The sequence below is a fragment of the Leptosomus discolor genome, chromosome 7 (genome assembly GCF_034619465.1).
Source record: "Leptosomus discolor isolate bLepDis1 chromosome 7, bLepDis1.hap2, whole genome shotgun sequence".
Classification (NCBI taxonomy): Eukaryota; Metazoa; Chordata; class Aves; order Leptosomiformes; family Leptosomidae; genus Leptosomus; species Leptosomus discolor.
In genome coordinates, this window is record NC_141397.1 from 46,989,838 (window position 1) to 47,010,515 (window position 20,678).

At 42.1% G+C, this 20,678-nt stretch overlaps 1 protein-coding gene across 1 annotated transcript in view; it reads left to right on the forward strand.

The window, feature by feature from the left end:
* Positions 1–20,678, forward strand: part of NYAP2 (neuronal tyrosine-phosphorylated phosphoinositide-3-kinase adaptor 2) — a 130,561-nt gene that overhangs the window by 97,593 nt on the left and 12,290 nt on the right. The window contains exon 5 of the mRNA XM_086468414.1: positions 8,180–8,283. Coding sequence (XP_086324540.1) covers positions 8,180–8,283 — 104 coding nt within the window. The remainder of the gene's footprint in view (positions 1–8,179; positions 8,284–20,678) is intronic.

Here is a 20,678-nt window from a genome sequence, read left to right on the forward strand (position 1 = left end):
TAGTGAATTGCCATAAACGATGAAAAATAATGCAGCCTCATTTATAAATTGACTAAGACAAACAGAACTGATACATGAATGGACATATATAAACAGATATGTATAGCTCTGGTATAAGCACTGCATTGTTACTTTTTGAGATTTGACAGTTCTCTTAAAAGAGTAACTTCATCGCTTATTGGTTGGATTGTGAAAAATATCCCCTTTAAAAACAGCTGGCATATATAGTGCTGGAGCCTCATGGTCAATGTTCAGTAAGCATAAGACCATGAATGAGCTACTCAAACAAGAAATTATTCCTGCACGAGAGATCTGCTGGGCAGTCAGTGGCAGAGACGAGTCTTTACAGTGCCCAGCTAGCAGAGATGCTTACCCCTCACCCAGGGCATGGCTTCCTCGTGTGATAATGGGACTTGCATTTTCCCTGCATTGCTGGAAATGAAACCTGAAATTCAGTATATAACTTGAATAGGTTTTGCTGATGTGACATATCATTTGCAGCATTCGTGTACTCCAGCTTTTCTTGCTACAGATCCCCCAAATAGTCCTTTCTGGGGCAGCAAAAGTGACTTTTCTGCAAATCTCGTGACTCTAGCACAGGTTATTTGTGTGTTAATACCTTTTGCCTACCTGTCCATTCTCACAAAGCATCTTGATGGGTAGGAATTTTCCAGATTAGCTCATAGCTTTATTAAAAAATCTGTTCCCAGTGTATTAGAGTGTCATCTGTGCTGATGCAGGGTACCACATCAAAGTATTGGGAGATCTGATAATTAGACCAAAGGTGTGTACCAACTTTTTCAGTTTTATGAGAACACAGTATGGAGCAGAATGGAAGAGAAATGAAAATTAAAGAGCAAGATCTTAGCAGAATATAGCGCTTCTGTCCAACCTTCTTGCATCAGTTTTATTTTAAAGAGTTGGTTGATCTCCAAAAGCAGACAAAACATGTTGGCCTCAATCTTCATTTGGCATCAGCAAACTGTAATAGTTGTTGAATCATGCCTTGATTTATTTAACTGTGATTTTGTCTTACATAGCTGGGACTGTCAAAAAAAAAAATTACTGAAATATGTTATTGGCTGAATTTTGACTCCTTTTTATGATTAAAATCTGAGAGCTGATTATGATTTTTCTTTCCCCACAGTTTTTATGACATTTCCTTTGATGAATATTGGCTCTCATCTGCCACGAATATTTTTTCCCCTGTGTCTCTAGCTGTTGCCTGAGCAACATGTTTTACCTTCAATTGGTGGGACACTGCATTTAAAATGGTGTACACTGTTCTGCTCAACGAACTTGTACATGAACTGTAACAGTTCATTCTTTGCAATTAAATTAGAACTGTAACAGAATGCAGGAAGAGAGATTTAACACATCTGTATGGATACAAATTCTTTCTGGAGTCAAGGAGATAAAGTAATACTGTGCTAGGAATTTAGAACTTAGATTTACTGTAGGACTAAATAAAATGAAAGCAGTCCCCAGTACAGTCTCTGTTGCTCTTTCCAACATCATAGATAAGAGAAAAAAGGCTACTTCTTTTGTGCAGATATGTCCTTGAAACATCACAGTTTGCCTAGCTCCTAGTTCACATTGGTACAGGTGTTTATTAGGGCAGTGTTGGAATAATCTAAAGAAAATGGGGTTGAATTGCTGTACTGTAAAACGGAAAGGACGTGAAAGGACTTCTCACGTGTGCTCAACAGGCAGCTCTGCTGACGCACAGATTAACTAGGAACTGGAGTGGTTTGAGCGAGTACCTGAGTGAGAGTACTGATTTTTTGTGGGTTCTCCCCATCTCTGCAACTGCTAGTAAGATGAGAGGGGGAACAAGCCATCTCCAAACAGAATCTTGAGCTTTCTGGTCATTTTGTTCAAATGAGCCTGGCCTGTCAGGTGCACATGGGTATCTCTGTCTTTAATGCCTGATCGTTCTCTTATCTGTCACATCATTTGTCAAGGCCACTTTCTGTTCCTTCACTTCGTATTCTTTCTTATGGCAAGCCGCGTAAGTGGTTTGGGGCATGCTGGCATTTGGGAAAGTCAGTGCAATGTAGTGAACAGTCAGATGAGATCTGTGAAACAGAAGGCTGTGATAACTTCGCTCCAGGAGCTTTGAAGAGTATTTTCTGGAATGTTGCTGCTTTTTTCCTAACTGCAACCATGAAGCATTTTGCATTGCCACCTGCTGCTAGCGACAGGCACTGCATTGCCTTTCAAATCTCAGATACTCGGTTGTTGTGTCCTGGTTTTGAATCGCCACCAGCTTGTCTCTCAGCCAACCCATTAGTATTCTAGCTGAAAACATTGCAGATAATCAGGAAGGCAGTAAATGCCCGCCCTTCACTGGAATTACTGGCCAGCATTGTGGACTTGCAGAAGTAATGACTAGTTAAGTTCAAGCTCTTTGGAAATGGAGCAATGCCTGGGAAGCCCAAGGTGCAAGACTCATTCATCGGTACAAGAAGGGAGTAGCAGCAAAGTACCAGCTCATGCTAGCTAAGGCTGCGTCACTCCAACAAGACTAAGTACTTCCACTAACCCCTAAATTTTCTTCTCACAGGCAATACCAGACAATCACTGTGCTACTAAATCCTCAAGGATTCTCCAAGTGAAGGCAACTTAATGCTGGAGGTATATGTTACCGGGCAGCCTGCCCAATGGGGTCCAGCCCAGGCTGCAATGCTTCCAGACCTTGCCTGCACTGGTCATCCATGTTCTCTGCACACACTCTCCCCTAGCAGTGCCTGTCAGCTAAAGTAAGATGAGTGGTACTGGGAGCTGTACGCTAAGGGCATCAAGCCAGTGCACCCTGGGCCAGGTGCGTGATCTCCAGGGTGTAGGATCACAAAATCACAGAGCCTGATGGCAGAAGTGCAGGCTGCTCTCTGCAGCAGTGGCGTTACAGCTATTTGGAACAACGCACAATTGTCCTTTTGATCCAGAGGCCCAAGATTCACAGTACTCCGTGCCAGAAGCTTCAGAGAAAAATAATAAGAAATTTTAAGGAAAAACACTGCCAGTAGGACATGATTATTCCTTACCTCGTTGCCTCAGTCATTGACATAGACCTGAGACATGACAGTTCAAAACAAATCTTAATTTAAAACGTACTCCATCTCACAGACATGGTTTTTCTCATCACCTGACTTGGGTTTGAGACCTCCTAAGCTTTTGACCTATGGATATCTAGTAACACTGAGTTCCACAGGTTCAGTGCTCCCTTTGTGAAAACAGTTCAGTTTGACATGCTGCTGTGCTATTTCACCACTAAGTGACTTCTGCAGGTGAAGTCATACATACTTCTTTTTAAGTGACAGAATGCAATATAGTTTATTCTACCTTAAGGTTTCATAATTTCAAGTTATATTTCAGCTTACTCATCTCTTTTTAGTAGGCCAACATGGCCAGGCCAGTGTGATGATAATAATAGGTGTGATTCATTTTTCCAGTATGTATGTTTCCTTTTTCTTCTTTTTTTTTTTTTTCCCTCTTTTTTGCATGTGATTACTTTCAGCCTGTCACATCGTCTTGTTTAATTCAAAATGTGCTTCTTGGCAGCTGTAGCAAATAAGCAATATTTCTCTTTTCATGTGCAAAGAAGAGACTGTGACAGGATAAGAAGCTTCTCCAATGTAAGTGACAGCCAGAGTATTTTTTTGAATTAAGATTAGGATAGACAGAATGAAGGCTTCCTTGGATGTATAAAAGAACTCTTCCCATTAAGACCAAAAAATAAAAAATCGTGCAGAGCTGTTGTATTTCTGGAGAATATAGAAAACCATAGCGCATTGGTATAAAACTGATGGAAAATATTTCTGTAAAATCTTGTTGCATTTCAGCATCCTGCTTTATTGAGGAAAATCCAACAACACCTCCTGCCCCAAATGCAGCCAGCCAAGCCTCTACATCCTTAGTTATGATGAGAGCACTTGCACTTTTGGAAAACAGGTCATTTATGTGAGTGCTTAAATACATAATTAGATAAACAATTTTAAGGCAATCGTATTTGTGATTGGAAAGGCTGTATTTCTGTGTTGGATAGTCTTTCCTAAAATTCTCATTCTTAATGCTGTCCTTTGGGGCTGTCTTCTTGCTTACGTCCGTGTGTAATCCTCCTGGCATTGTCAGGACTCAGTTTAAACGCGAGAGTCCAGTAATGCTGGTCCCATTGCAGCTGCCTGTGTGTGTGGGTTTACTTCATGCTGAGATGGCTGTGGTCCCAACCGCTAGCATTGTTGGGAGTGTTGTGGCTGCCGTGGGTGACATAACAGGGGACAGAGACACAGCTGACCTGCCATGCCCTACTAGCATTACACTGCATCTGCAGCTGGCTCAGGAGGTGGTTCAGGCACTTAGCGAGCAGTGCATTTTTTGTAATGCGGCACAGCGTGAGGGCTGCGTCATTTGAAGCCATGCAAAACAATACCACCAAAGTTTCATCAGTTAAATATAGCAACTTAATCTTATGAACATTTTTGTGCATAACATAACTAAATATGTTATGCAGCTCTCTAGCTGCCCCAAACAATCTGCTGAGTTCAAACCTAACGCTGTCCATGGATTGCAATGGGCATCTCTAATGGCTACTCAAGTGCACTGCACCCCTTGGCCCCAGTCCAGTAAAGCACTTAGACATATGCCTATGAGTTCCCTAGCTTGGCAGTAGGCAGTTAGCCCTTGTCAGCCTTCGAGTGGCTTACAGCAGTGTCAAAAGGCCCGTAGCTGTGGACACAGAGAGGGCCCTGTCTTTGGAGTGGAGGCTCTGGAACCCTCTTTCAGGCAGGTTTGATTTGGAACCAGAGGATTCACCTGCACAGTGAAGTGAAGCACAGTGCAGAGATGGGGTGCCTTGCTAACTTTATCAGTATGGAGCTAGATGTATTTTAGCTTGTGTGATCATGGACCCTGAGCAAACGGGTGCTCCTCAGAGGACAGATACCTTCAGAGCCTTCCCTATGTGCTTATCAGGCTGGCTGATAAAACCCTGCTCCACACCATGCATTACTGTCACAAAGGGGACTTCTCAAGGAATCTCAAGACTACTCATTTCAGATGTTGATACTGAGCTGTCTCAATATGGTCCACATGAGATAAACATGAATTAAACACTAGAAACAGTCCTTGAGATTTGCTGGCAGAAGTTGTTCTTCCTTCAAGACTCTCAGCAGTAAATAGGAAAACCCATTTTCATTCCAGAACCAGCATCGGTATCAATATGCAGGCCTTGCAGACAAGCTGAAATGACCATTTAAAACATGAAAAACAAGAGGTAAAGATACTGAAAGTGACTGGACAGGGGACATAATTATGCAACAAGACCTCTTACTACTTTTTAGGTAGCCCAAAGCAGAGGTTATTACTTGAAGTGCTCATTATTATTTTGAAATAATCAAAATCCAGCTAACCTCAGTACAGTGAATAAACTGTCCACAGCTGAAAAGTAACTTGCTGCGGAATACAGAGCAGAGAGTTGGGCATCACTTATGCAACAGACCATTTATGGATATTTTTTCCCCACAGTACTGTGCAGTGTGAAGATGTTACTTAGAGCACTAATTACAGTAGAATAGAGTATTTATTTGGTCTAAAAATAATCCCACTGAGGCCAATTGAATTAAAAAAAAAAAAAAAAATCCCTTTCACTGCATAACCCAACTTCCTGAAAAAATGCTAGATGGAGCTGTCTCTGAAACCTCTTTTGGTAAGGATCACCATGAAAATAGCAATAGTTCCTTAATACTGTAACATCTATTACAAGGAGATAAAGGAACTAATACTTCATCTGTCTGTGATAGGTTTTATTTCTTTGATGCCAGATGAAAGAAGTCTCTTTGGCAAAGAAATGGTAATCTCTTGTTGCTGCACATAATATCCAAATTGGAAATTATGACACTTCCCTCTGCTTTCCCAAAACAAAGAAAACAATTCAGAAGCAACAGCAGACAGTGCCTTGGAGTTTTTTACATGCTGGGTGTCTGATTCTGCTTGTCACAGCAAAAACAGAGTCTCTATTTAGCAGTAGGGAAAAACTACCACAAAACCCCCAATTCTTGTCCTCTCTGAAACCCCAGCAAAATTCTAGGAGGGAACAGACATGAGATCCATTATTATATCTATATTACTGAAAGAAACAGTCAGAAATCTGGCACACAGACAGTGTGAAATCAGAACAAAAACAAATCTAATCAAACCTTCAGAATAACTGCCCAAGTCCAAAACAAAGCAAAACAACAGATTATGTACAAAATGCGAGGTTATGGGGGAGATCAGTCTGTTCCTTTCTGCATGCTTATTGCCGTGTTGACTCGTGGTATGTTTACAGACTGACTAGGAATGAGTGAATTAAATAATGCATTCGTCAAAGAGCATAAATATTTTTGCTGCTGAGCCAGCTGGATGTTAACCAACCTATTAATATTTAGTTGATGAATATTCACCCGTACAGATGCTGTCATTGGTCTAAGTGCTCCAGCTTAAGTGGATAGCTCCTCTCCATACCCTATTGAATTCTGAAACATCTGAGGAAAATAAGCATTTAAGGTGACAATGAAAAGGCAGCAGTGAGACTGGAAGCACACATTTCAGCATGTTGCTGGTAGGTGGCATAATGTGTAATGTGCCAGCTGTCCTCAAGTTTCCAAGATGTGCCAGGTGACCTTAAGGATGTGCCAGTGATGGACATCTTATTCCTTTCAAACAATGGCCCAACCAGTGGCTGGTGATGTACAGAGATCGTGTGGCAGAGATCAATGTAGGAAACAGTGATACTAGTATAAAGCAAACACAAACGAAGTAGCAGTGAAAATGAGGCATGAGAAAACACATTTCAGAAAGACACAAGCAAAAGGTATGTGAGAAAACATGTACTTCAAAGGCAAACTTGCTAAACCAGGATTGCACGAGGCATATGTCCTTCCTCTCTTCTTGAAAACATGAGATTGAATAGGAGGAATTCTTTAAACCCATTGTAAGGAGACATGGTATTATTATAATTACTCGTTATTCATGGTAAAGCAGTGCTATCAATGCTAAAATTGAGAGTCTATTATTGTACAAAGTGTGTCTGCTGAGTGCAAATGTCCTTGGTCTTTGTGTTTGCCCACTAAATAGACAAGACAGGTGCAGGGTTGGGAGAAAGGCTTATAAAACATGAGGAGAATGAACACATTCACGTGAGCCAGAAGCCATGGGTTGAGAGATGTTTCTTAGTCACAAACAGGAAATGTAGGGACAAATATTATTCTTGGGCAGAAAAGACAGTTTCTTCTAGACCAGATGTGAGGTGCTGAATGCTGGGGTAGCACACTGGTGTCAGCATGGCTCAGACACAAAAACTTTCATCCAGGACTCACAAGCTGCATGGTCACCTCCATGTCGGTATGTTAACAGTAGTAACCTGCACTGGAAATCAATGGGCAGTCTTCTGAGAAAGGCCTCCATGTACAACAGCAGAAGGAAAATGAAATAACTCTTCTCTGCAGTTCTCTGGAATAGAGCTTTCTCTCAAGGCAATCTCTACTTCTGTAATCGCCTTCATTCTGGGGAACTGACTTCAGAATTTGCCACTGTTGATGTTCTAATTTCTCTCCTTTCTTCCTACTTTCAATTCACTCTCTCAATTCACTGCCATTAACATCAGATTTCCAAGTATTTTTGGTGTCATTCTAAATCCCCAAGTGTGAGAGTATCCTCACCACTTTTATACACTTCCTCCTTCATTTTCCGGCATTTCATGCTTTCCCTCAGCACAGTCTTTGGGCTACCATCTCCCTCAGCTCTGGGATGGAGAGATGAAACCAGAAGCCACTGTAACTCCCTTAATCACTGCTGTATTTTATGAGCAGAAAAAGGTGCTGGGAGGGGGTGGGGGAGGCGGGGCAACAAGAAGTTTTCCTTTATATGCCTCCTGTCTGTCTGCTGTTTTTTGCTCTGTACTTCAGCTTCAGAGATACCAGAGGAGAGGAAAGAGGCCAGGACATGGGATGGATTCTGTCTTAATCCTCCTTCTTCTGACCTCAACTTCTGTTCATGATTCAGCCAAATGCCGAAGACTTTAACTAGAAACCAAGCTTGGAGTCTCCATTTCAAGTGAATCCGGGGTCCACCATGTTGCAGTTTACTGCAGCTGAACCCTATTGTTCACCGGTGTATTTTCTTCTCTCTTTCTGCACAGAGCCTAAAGCAAGTTGCAGATTAGGTCGGTCTGCGTCCACATCAGGTGTGCCTCCTCCATCTGTTACTCCGCTCAGGCAAGCCAGTGATCTACAGCCGAGCCAGGTACCATCGTTAGCCAATCGTGAATGACTTCATGTGCTGCAACATGCCAAATGTTTCTCACCTCTGTGTCTGTCATTTGTTGCAGTAAATGATTTTTTTGGTTGTTGTCTTTATTTTCTGTGCGTGTGCGTGCGTCTGTGTGTGCGCATCTCTCATTGGCAATGAAATTCCACTGGCCACAGCCAGTAGAATTTTCTTTGCTATTAATTCCTTGTATCCTTTTCTGCCTTCATTCTGTAATATAAATGTAGTAAAACTGTACTGTATGAATTGGCTGGGGTTTTTATTTTTTCATGTTTTCTGTACTTTTTTACTGTCTTTAAAATTTATCAAACTTTGATAAATTTAATCTATGTTTTTATGTAAATTTCTTTCAAATGTCTTGTCTAAAGCACTTGCACCAATGTTTGTCAATGACTTGTATATACCTGACTTCTGCCCAGTTGTACTTTAATATTTATGCCAGTCTCACATTTGTTTTGAGCTTAATGCATGATTGTATTACACTGTGATTTATCACTATCCTGAAACTGCTCTTACAGCAAGTTATTTTGTTTAGTTAAGGCAGCTAGACTCTCATCAGCTATAGGCCATGTAATGCTTACAGGACTATTAAATAGTCCACTGTAGTTATATGTATTGTATATTGTTAAGAATCAAAAAAACAAATCAAAAGGGTAACATTTTCTTGTATCTTAAACAGAGATACTTTTTTTTTTTCCTCATCAAAACCAAAAATGCCAAATAGACCCTTGAGAAGGAAACGAAAGTGTTTGGGTTTGGCAAATTTCTCCAATAGTGAGAAAATGGAAAAGAAATAAAGACATGGGAAACCTATACTTACCTTTATTTTATATGCTAATACTGATATTGTATCATTTTGCTGTGCAGACCTGTATTATTAGTTTGACAGAACTAACTGCTGAGAGTAGCAATTGAGAGAAGAGTTTTCACTTAAACGTAGCGTGAATGCCTTCTGTCAAGCTCAAAGCACTCCAGGATTGCATCACTTGTGTGTATGTTTATGGGCCTACACATCACTGTGTATGTGTGTGGGTATATATATATGCACAAAGAGACATAAACATATATGTATATATGTGCACATACATATATGTACGCACACACACAAACACCCTTATTTAGGTGGTAGCTTTTCGATTGGCTTTCAGGAATTAGGCCCCATACTCCTATTGAATGTCTATGAGATTTGAGTGGAAAACTCCCTGAGGACTGCTTTGCAATAATTACATATTTAAGTTGTTTGTAGCATTGTGAGTTGCTTCTAGAAGTTCTTGACAAAAGTAGAGACCAGAAGAGTAAGGTTGCTTTAGTCAATCCAGACAGGCAATTACTTGTTAGGAAGGTTATATTTGGGTAGCCTCATCCATACAGGATAAAATTTTTTAACCTACAAAACTGATGCTAGTGTACGGCTTCTGAGCCCAGCTGGACACAGTGCCTAACGAAACTTTGCGCATTTCTAAAGCATATTTTACGTAAGAAAATCAAATCCATAATGGAGATTCAAAATGACAGCCAGTTTAAATACCATGTCAAGTGTTCCTTCATCTAAGGAAGAAATTAGGGTAATTGTACTTCCAAAGGTTTTGAGTGTCCGAGCGTTCATGTAGTATATGATTTTTGATTAAATGGGTCTTAGAGTAGACACGATGCTTTTCTGGTTGGTTACTCAGTGGCAAAGGCACCTTGTGTGTTTTGAAGGGATTTGAGTCTCTCAGTTTATATTAAGAACTAAACAATAAGCCTTGAAAGCAGAAGCTGATGTGATAGAAGAGATAATGAGCCTCTTAGAAGCTGCAGCCAGGGTTCACTAAAACTGTGGAGAAAAAATCCACCTCACTTCATACAGAAGAAAGGAACAAAGATAAGAGGAATTTTCAAGTGACTGCAGAAGGTGATCTTGTTAATTGAACAATGTACGATATGGACATGGCTTCATGAAAAACAAGAAAAACTAGCAAAAGCTTTCTCTCTCTGTAAGTCTTCCCCTGAAGCTGTCGATCTCTTACTGTTCATCTATTAAGTTGTCATTTACTATGAAGGCATAATTTTTTAAAGGTGTGGATTTGACCCTGATTCCAGCAGAATGACAAAAGTCTTATAATCTCCATGGTAGATACAAACATTACTTCAATTGTGTTCTTTGTACACCTATTCTATCTTAATGCACAAATAATCTGTCAGAGGTGAAGTGTGTTTGGAAATGGCTGGGTTGCTAGCCCATTGTGAATCTGACAGATTGTGGCATATAGGGTATTTATTTTCGTGTGCTGTGGCTATTGATTGTATTGATAGCAGTTTCCTTCACCACATCATAATCAGCAGTTCGACTTTCCAAAATATTAAGAGGACACATCCTGTTATCCACCTCTTTGTTGATGAGATGGGCACAACTAACATTCATACAGGGATACAAGAGCTGGGAAAGGGTGGATTACTGTTAACTGGTTTTCTCAAATCTTCATGGATCCCAAACTGATGGTTTTCAAAATGTTGAACTTGGTAAAAAAAATCAAATTTGCAACTGAGCTCTCAAGGCCCATTATTTTTAATACAGAATTATTCAAGGAAGAGGTGAGGATGCTTAGTAATTAAAAATAGGTCTGACCTAAGGAAACCTAAATTATAATTCCAGTCAAATACTAGCTGATTGACATTTAACTCCCCTATGCCTTATTTTCTTGTTTGCTTATTGATGTGGGAATTGTGAGGATTAACCAGTTACTATTCACAGAACATATTTATGGTGTATTGATGGTAAGCATTATAGTGATTACTCACAAATAAAAAGAAAGAGCTTACAAGCAGAGATAAATTATGTGACTGGTCTCTGATAGAGAACACTTTAAAATTCTGCAGTGTAGCAGCAGCCAGCAGTTACCAACACGCTGAGCCAGATAGAGAGCATACCGTTCTGTACTTAGTTCTGGTAGATGGTGAGGGCATTTTGAAAGAGCTGGTTGCAGGAAGTAACCTTGGATGAAGTCATGAATTGCCTCAATTTGAACTGAAAGATAAACACAAGTTCATCTTGGAACTGAAGCTTATTTGCAGGATATTTGCACTACAGAAGTGGCATGAGCTAAATTTCCTAAATACATATATAAATATAAATATCCTAAAAAGAGGAGTGTAAGTAGCAGAGAAGTGCTCTAGATATCACAGAATGTAATGCCTTGTAAAGGTTCTCCGGTGTTAGCAGCGTGCTTACAGGGAATGGAAAAATGTTCTAGAAAGTACAGTAAGTTATATCTTAGAGATAAGAAGTGTGTGAATAAAATTCAAAATAGTGAAGGTCGATTTGAGTTTGGCCTTTACGTGGAAATGAAAACAAGTGCCAGTCATTTGTAGCCATTTAAGTGGATGGACAGCAGTAGAAATTAACCACCATGTGAGGTTATAAAGTAGAACAAACATGGTCCAAGGATGCCCCAATAACTAACTCATCGTTCATATTGCTGGAGCCTCTATGCTGGTGCCTGAGGCTTCTGTAGTAGGCATGGTCAGGTGTTTCACTCTGCACTGGTAAATGCTGAGTCACATCAGGGGAGCCACACAGTGAACAAAATTGTTCACTTGTGTAAAGCAAGCAGGATTTGGAGTCACAGGCATCACTGCGATCCAGTGATGTTTCCCTGCATCCTATCATCCTCTGCATTGTCACCTCATGGTAACAAAGGATTACACTCTCTTGATGGACTCAAAAATTCCTGTCACATAGAGGGTACGTGTGCACTGAGGACGTCTGTCGCAAAAGAAGAAAACATTTCAAGAAACCTGCACTGTGGAACTGCCTCTGCTGGAAAGCAGAGCATCTCGCATCCGTATTTTTAATGTACATAAAGTCATCTCTAGGTCACTGCCAGGCTTCTCTGAAACAGTCTTTGGCACACCAAAAACCCCACTGGTTTCCATTTTAAGAAAAAGGAGCCAACATAACTATCTCTAGATTTGTTGCTGCAAATGAATTTTGCAAAGTGAAGTTTGTTTTCATTAAGATCTACACAGCTATTGGAAAATCACATGTATTAAGCTGCGTAGCAGCATAGCAGTGCATGTTTATAATGAAGATCAATGATCTGAAGGAAAATAAACCCTCTGAAACAAAACTCCTGATAGTTATAATGTGGTATTTCAGCTTTTCTGCAAAGCAGAGCCTCTTTTCAGACAGATTTCCACAAAACTGTGGACCTTATCTGCACATGTGCAGCCTGTCTTCATGCTGCCTGTTAGTTACTTGCTTGCTTTTCAGCGGGAAGACAGCACTGTCCTTTACTGCTGTCTCCTCAAGGTATGCTATCTTAATTCTGAAAGTTTGCATGCCTCTTAAGGTCTGATGTCTTCTTGTGGGGAGGACCAGGCAGTGATATCTAGCTCCAATTTAAGCAAAGAAAGAAGATTTAAACTTTACAGTGATGATCAAAGTAAAATCCAGAAGCTATGCTGACATTAGAAGGAATAACTCAGAGGAGGGAAGGAAGATACACGGACAGCTATGAATTAAGGAGTTTCAACTTGCATTGAAGGAATGAAGAAAAAGCTAGAAAATATATCAGAATCAACACTGAAAATTTTTGTGGCTTATTTTTTCAAAAAAATGCAGCTCAGTTCATTACTTGCCTGGTATCTGCCTGAGTGCCCAGCAAGCTGAGACAGCATTATTCTTCCCCCGTATGATGACCCCATCAGTGAACATGACACAGGAGGCCCCCATGATGGACAAACTAACCATTACCTTCCAAAATTGAGGAGAGTTTTCACTTACTTTATGATTTAAGTGAATATAATATAGCAAAGGGAAAAGGCTTCCCATTCATAGAATGGGCATGACCATGTAATTATTGTCTTCACCAAATGGAGTGAATCCATCAATAGGTTATTTGAGTATGTATCTTTGATAGGCAAGAATTTTAGCTACAAGTTGGCTTCTTAAATTCATCTTTAGGTAGCTAAACAAGAAAACTGACTTGTAGAAGGACCAAGTGTACTCTTTTGCTGAGATCTATCCTTGTTGCCTCTGAGATGTCTAATACAGGTTCCCTGTAGGTTATACGGAGACAGGTGCCTGCAGAAAGGATTCACCTAGCTAAACCCTCAGTGATGACATAGAGCTGCTGTTACCTTGGATAACCTCGTAATTTATCCTCCTAATTTAACCACCTCTGTTGGTTGTGGAAAGCTAGATGGGAGCATTCCTGCTCTGTGTGTGTTAGAGGCTCCTGGACATTTACCACTGGACAGGTAACAGTCATTAAAATTTCCATTTCTAGGTAGTAGACATTTATACCTTTTCAGACTTAATCCATTAACCTCCATGGAGGTTATTCCCATCCCAATGGATGGGAATTGCTGCTCTGGTGTCTGGAGCACTTCTTCCCTCTCCTTCTTCACTGGCCTTGGGGTCTGCAGAGTTGTTTCTCTCATATATTCTCGCTCCTCTCTTTGGCTGCAATCGCTCCTTTTCCCCCGCCTTAAATCTGTTATCCCAGAGGGGCTACCACGATTACTGCTGGGCTCAGCGTAGGCCAGTGGCAGGTCCATCTTGGAGCCAGCTGGTGTTGGTTCCATCAGACATGGGGGAAGCTTCTGGCAGCTTCTCACATTCTCACAGAAGCTACCCTTGTACCCCCCCCCCCCCCCCCCCCGAAAAAACCAAAACACCTTCCCACAGAAACCTAATACACCTATTAATGTAGGTAGGGAAGTAGAAAGCAGATTTTCTACTTTAAATATGCAGCTGGAAAGAGGTTTGTCGTGTTTATTTCCAGTTGGTCTGAGATGGCTACAATGCACACTGTTTCGTGTTCAGCAAGAACAGGAGAAAACACCCTCTTTATTGTTTGAAGGGTGTCCTGAACGAAAATGCACTTTAACGCTGTTCAAGAGGAACAGTTTGGAAAATCCAAAAGGATTAGGAAAAGCGTTCTTTTCCCTCCAGCCGGGAACGAGAAACAGGATGCCTGCATGGGGCAGCGCTGCCGTTTCGGCGGGCTGGCAGCCGACCCGCAGGCCGGCGGGACGGGGCTGAGGTGGGGAGGGGGTGGGGCGCCTCGGGCAGCTCCGTGCTGCGTGAACCCCCGGGGCGGTGCGCGGCTCGTACCGCCCCATTGTTCTGCGCAGGCGCCTACACCCCGCTTCTGGGGGAGGCCGGGCCTACGCCCCAGCGCTCGCCCCGCCCGCCCCACCCCGCAGCGAGCTCATGGCGCAGCCTGGCGGCCGCACAGCACCCCGGCGGCTGCCCGTCCCTCTGCTCACCGGGGGGCCGCGGCGGGGCTGTGGGGAAGCGGCCGACGCCGAGCAGAGCGGGAGGGCCTCGCCGGCGGCGGCGGGGCTGAGGGGGGAACCGGCCCCCGCCGAGCAGAGGGGAACGGGAGGGCTTCCCCGGCGGCGAGGGCGCTGCCCTTCAGCCCGGCTTGCTGGGCTCCTGCCCGACGCTGCCCGTGAGAAGGCCCTGCGCGGCTCGGGGAAAGGCAAAGCTGTTCAGATCGTAGAGGAGCTTCACCCGAGTTTTGTAGGAGGTGAATTATTTATCTGGAGAAGGGCAGTTTGGGTGCGTTGGGGTTCTCCTCCACTGCCGCCTGGGCTCAGAGCGCTGCACCCACCCCCGGGAGCCACGCTCCCCGGCGGGCCCTGCCTGCGGAGGGGCCGCCCGACCGCTGCCTCACCTGGTGAATCCCAAATTCTTCCACACGACGCCTTAGATGGCGTTTTGTTGGAGCCTCAGTATTTAGGTGCTAACCAAACTGCAATTAAAGGACGCACGTTTTATCGTGAAAAAAATTCTAGCGTTACAACTGATGTGAGACCTTCTCTTCAGGGCAACTGTTATTTAATTTTGTACTCTAGCTGAAAAATCCCAACACATACTCTAATAAACAAAAGAATGCTGGAAGGGAAATAGGACAAATAAAAAGCAGAGATATATCTTTAGTGGCTTTCCACATGCATTCTTAGAGCAGCACCCTGTAGTTTAAGTGCAGCATAAGCTCATTGTAAGAAATCGACAAAACTTTAGAGAAATAATTTATAGTTGAATTTTGACAAGTACTGAGTACCCTGCAGCAGTGCAGCTGAGTATTTGTCTCGTGCTGAAGTTCATGAATAACTCAGTACTGGGTCACCTAAATTTCACAGCCCAGCTTTTAGCGTCTGTAGCCTTAGTTGTGTATACAAAGCCCATTATAGTCCCTGTGTGCCTTGTAAGCATTGTGTTGGCCCTGTAATGAATGCAAGAAGAGTAAATTGTTACTATTATGGCCACAATTATTTTTGTAGGCACCTAGACAAAGTGCTTCCGCAATGAATTGACATTATCATGCTTTAGTTGGCAAATGTGCATCTGAAAGCGTGTGGGCTCTATGCTACTCCGTGAGCATAAACAAAGCATCTGTGCTCTTCTCAGCTTAAAGTTGTCATTTTCCCCAGCAGTAGCATACGAGAGTTCAAAGCGGTCAGTAAACACCCTGCAATTGTTGGGCATTGTGGCAGGGCTGGGCTCCTGACTGCTGCCTTTAATGAATTCTGCTACTGAAAAATGAGCACCTACCAATCAAGATCTGCTGTTCTGTATCTGATCACAGCAGTCTTTTTTTATCTTCCATTATATGAAAGAAACACAGTTATTGCAGGTAGAAGGAGAACTCTGTAGACTGAAGTACTCTTTCATCCAGTGTGAATACTAGGGAAATGGTAACAAAAAAAACCCCCATATGCTAGTAGGAGAATTCGTATCTGCTGTGTAGCGTAAACCCATGACATTGCTCAGTACTGTAATTTTTTTCTAGATGGACTCCTTGATGAATCACGGTCTGAAACTAGCATCAAACTCTAGTGATTCTGCTTTTGTGGTTCTAGCAGTGCAGAAGGATTTGCAATGAAAGAACCAACTTCTGTCGTACTTGCTCTCTGGGCGAAAGGGAAAAAAAGATCCCCCTGGGCTGCTGGTCAAAGATCTCAGGGGAGATGCAGCCCCGAAGTCCTGTTCAAGAGGAATATCTAACTAATGTGCTAATTGCCACTCTGGTATGATTTTCTCTGTCCCTCTTTTTTCCTCTAATTTTCAAAAGTTTTGGAAGTCTATAGTGTATTTTGGATGTAGGATAGCAAAGCATATGAAGCAATTCATGGGGTGGTGGCAATCATTTTCTTCTTCCTGTGTGTAGATGCCAAGTGTTCCCTTCAGCCAGTGCAATGCCTCTGAGAGCTCTGTCTCCGTGCTCGTTGAGCCAAGATTATGGTTGTTCCTTTTTGATACTTGATCTTTTTCTTCGTTCAAAATGTATGTCCACAGTGTGGGAACAGTCCTGTGCCTCTCGCTCTGTAATCAGAGTCTCGTGGGGTTTTGGTCTGGACTTTCTATACACTCTTTGTTGCTTTGGATGGTGGCTTCTATTTTTGCTTGTGAATCTATTCCCTTAAAGGGACTTGATTACTCCTTATGTTTAACCATCACCTTTAATAAGGCTTGGGATAGTCGCTGGATCCAAAACTTGCTTAATTTTGACCACTAGGATCTACCACAGTAATGTTTGTGGTGGTGTCTAAGAGCCATAGTCATAAATAAGGTCCCCACGTTGGTAGACAATGTGCGTAGAACAAAGACTGTACTTACCCCAAGGATTTGTTAGCTCAGTGTAACAGATGAGAAAGTAAGCAGCTGGGAGTAGATTGGTAAGTGTGTGACTGTCAGGAATTGCTTAAGCTTCTGTTCATGTGAAATTAGAAAGTGCAGAAACTATTTGGGGTGCAATCTACTGGATCTTTGACAGTGATTTTAATGACTTTTATACGCCGCTAATAAAATGAAATGAGTTTGAATGTCTAAAGCCAGAAAAACAGGTAAATTTTACTAGGAACATTTTATGAACAATCTCTCTCGCTCAAAGGGCCCTCTCATGGAGAGGTCCTGCTCCTCCTGTGAAGAAGTCTTTAGTGTCTAATCAGGCAAAACCAAAGTAATATAGACGTAGACAGAATTTTGTGGATGCTGGTTTTGCAAATAGCTGGGAGGAGGAAAGTCCTCTGAGTCCTACCTGGGAGGATGGACAGGCATGGAAGAACCCACGGTGGGGTACAGCGAGAAACACCTGGCACAAGCACTTCACTGATGGGGCATGGGCCAACTTTTATCTTGAGATGATGTCTGGATTTGACCAGCATGTGGCCTGAGTGTATTTGGAAACCTGAATCACCCGGAGCCATAGGATTTTGCCTTCTTGTTCAGGCTGAATGTTGATGAATGACAACTGTCAGGGATGAGTTATCACACTGACTGCCACCACCTAGAAAGTGCTGGGCATGACTCTGTACGGTAGCGTCACACACTGCCCGGAGCCTTCTGGACTGCTAAAAATCTGTGAGTTTGGATTTTCGAGTATGCTTGTGCCTTTATGAAGTGCAGCGGAGCTCTATGCCCGCGAGAGGGAGCCGTTGGATTACGTTACACAGTTCTTTTTCCCTGCAAGGACAAGTGTCTTGCACACACGAAAGCAAAATTCTGCCGTCGTCAGCCCAGCTAGATATGCTGTCAACATTTTGGATGAGAGCAACAACAAGAATGTTAATGCTTTAGGGAAGGCTCCACATTGCATTGTGTTGAGTTTCAGCTTGAATCTGGTCTTACATAATCAGTGCATAGGTCCAGAGCACTGCAAAATGTTTCTAAATATACACATTGCAAATATAAAAAGAAAGAAAAGATAACACAACCTTGAAGTGGATGGAATTGCCACATCCATCATCCCTCACCTCCAAGGCACACCTGACGGGTTGGCATGAGAAGCAAATGTGTCAAAGCCATCTTCTGTTGGCAGACAGCCCTGCTGTTGCTGTCCCAACATCTTTTCTTCAGCATTCAGCTGAGCTGGTCATGCAGCAGAAGCAGATCACTGCATTGCTGGGTCCTGCCTTGTCAGAACTCTGATTTGAGTTCGTGAGAGTCTGCGTGCTCGCTGGCCCTCACACCACCAAAGTAGACTCTGATTCATGGTGCAGGGGAAGTGAGAAGCAAAGCAGAGGTGAATCTGAGCACGCGCTGATGTTGTGGTAGGCCCCAAGGCCCAAGCATGGCTTTGATGGCTCTCCTTCTCTGTACTGCTCAACAGCATGGGGTTTAGGCATGAAAAAGACGTGTTGGGGAGAAGCAGTGACGGGTGAAAGCAGGTCAGCTGTAGGAAAAGTAATGCCACAGAAAGAGGGTGTCTGCCATGGGAGCAAAGTGACCAATCTCTGACCACCAGACCTGTCTTCATACCTTTCCTCACCCTCAAGTGCCGGCTTGGCTGCTGCTGTTGCAGCTGTGATGGAAGAGTGGGAGGAAGAGTATTCCATTCCCTTATTCTGATCTCTTCTTGTTCTTGCATGAGCTTTATAAGCTAGCAATACAGAAAGAGCCTAGCTCCTCACAGAAGCTGTTGAAACTTTTCAAATACAACAATATTCTGACAAAGAATGAAACACAGCATTTATGAGGGGTTTGCCTTCCCGCTCAACATTTTTTTACTGATTTACCTAGCTGTTTCTCAGAGTGGGAGTTACAATTTCTTTGAAAGGCATAGGACAGGCATGAGAAGATCTCATCTGTGTGGTCTGTGGTTTCAGGGGGTTGTTATGTTGTGCCTGTTTTTGTAGAGCTGGGACAGTGTGTTTCAGTACTTTGAAAAAGAGTCTCAGCTCAACAGAGAAATTTATGGGGACAGAGGCTGCAGCCAATGCAGCACAACGTAGGTGGTTGTTCCCTGGAAGGTGAGGTACCCTCCAGAGCCCCCGGAAGTTGGTGAGAAGTTGGTGAGAACTGTGCACCTCTGGAGCCTGAGTGCTTGGACATGGGGGCAACAGCCAAACATGGCCTTTGCAGCTAGGCCTTTCTTTTGAAAGTCAGACTTGTACACAGGTATGTAGAATTTAATATGACATACATAGAAACTAATTAATATTTCCAGTGGAAGACTTACACAGGCCAGTGAGATGGGGAGATACATGCCTTGAAAGTCCTACAGTGTCATTGATCAAGTGTTCCTAAGCTGTAACTCCTGCAGCTTGTAAAACACTAAGTCAGTGAGATTGCTGTACTGTCATGCCTATAAGAAACTAAAAATTATTTGAAAGTTCTTAATTTTATTTTTAGCTGCTCTTAAGCTTTGTACATGGTTCTACTAAAACTAGGTAACAGCTTCCTGTAATACTGAACAAATATATAGTGTAATTTATGTGAAATAACTTCGGTCCAAACATCAGTAAGTTGCCTATAAAGGAAATTAATCTGGTAGCATTCCTTCCTCTTCAGGGAATCTCTCTTTAAGGCGTTTCTCATAAATTTATTTATTCTCTTCTAAAACTTGTAAATTCACTTCAAAACTTGTGCTGAGACTTTTGTGTGCAAACAATTAGTTTAGTCCCATTAAGGGGGATGGAGTACCAGAACAGTAGCAATTGCTAAGTTTATTTCAAATGGTCGTGCAACCACTATTGAAGACATTGTGCCTTGGTTAAAAAAATATTTAAAAAAAAAACCCAGAAGCATGCAATTTCCTTCCCCCCCCCCCCCCCCCCCCCCCCCTTTCTGTGTGTCTTTATTTTTAACTCAGGGCAAGAATTTTGTAATATTCTTAAAGTAAAAAATAGAAACAATTATGGCATGAATTCATGAAAGCATGAGTTTATATATAGGCATTCTCTGTAAATGAACGAAACATTCTGTATTCTAGGTAGAGTGACCTTATTTGTCTGCTCATACGCATTTCAGTTACCTCCATGCACTCCCACTTGTCTTACTTTTTCTGTATATGAACTGAATGTATTGTACCATGTTTCTGTTTGAACTGTGTGTGCCTGATGCATAAAACGCGACACGAAATGGCAAGGTTCTCCCCACCGTCTGTGTTAAGTCACAAACCATCCAAGATTTGTTCTCATGGTTGTCACCATTTCACCAGAATCTTCCAGTGTTTGTATAGCCTTATACAGTATATTGCACTTACTGTACCTGTATAGTATCTTGTCTGTATACTGTATGCACATAAATATGTATATTCATTCATGTATGTATGTATAGTATGTTTATATATCTCTGTATATGTATGTGTGTTTGTTCATAGTCTTTCACTAGAAAAGTGTGGCTATTCATATACATTATGTGTATGCCAATTATAAAAAGTATGAATGCCAGCATCCCCTTTTGATAACCTACTTTTATTCTCATTTTGTCTTGTTAAATAATGAAAATAAAAATTACATGTATTTTAAATGAGAACTTTAAAAGATTATTATTTTTACTAATTTTAAGGTTTCCTCTTCTTCAGAAAAGCTATTTGAACAGATCCAAAATTGCAAAGATATTTGTGTTTCTCATGACATGGCTGAAAAATGTTTGG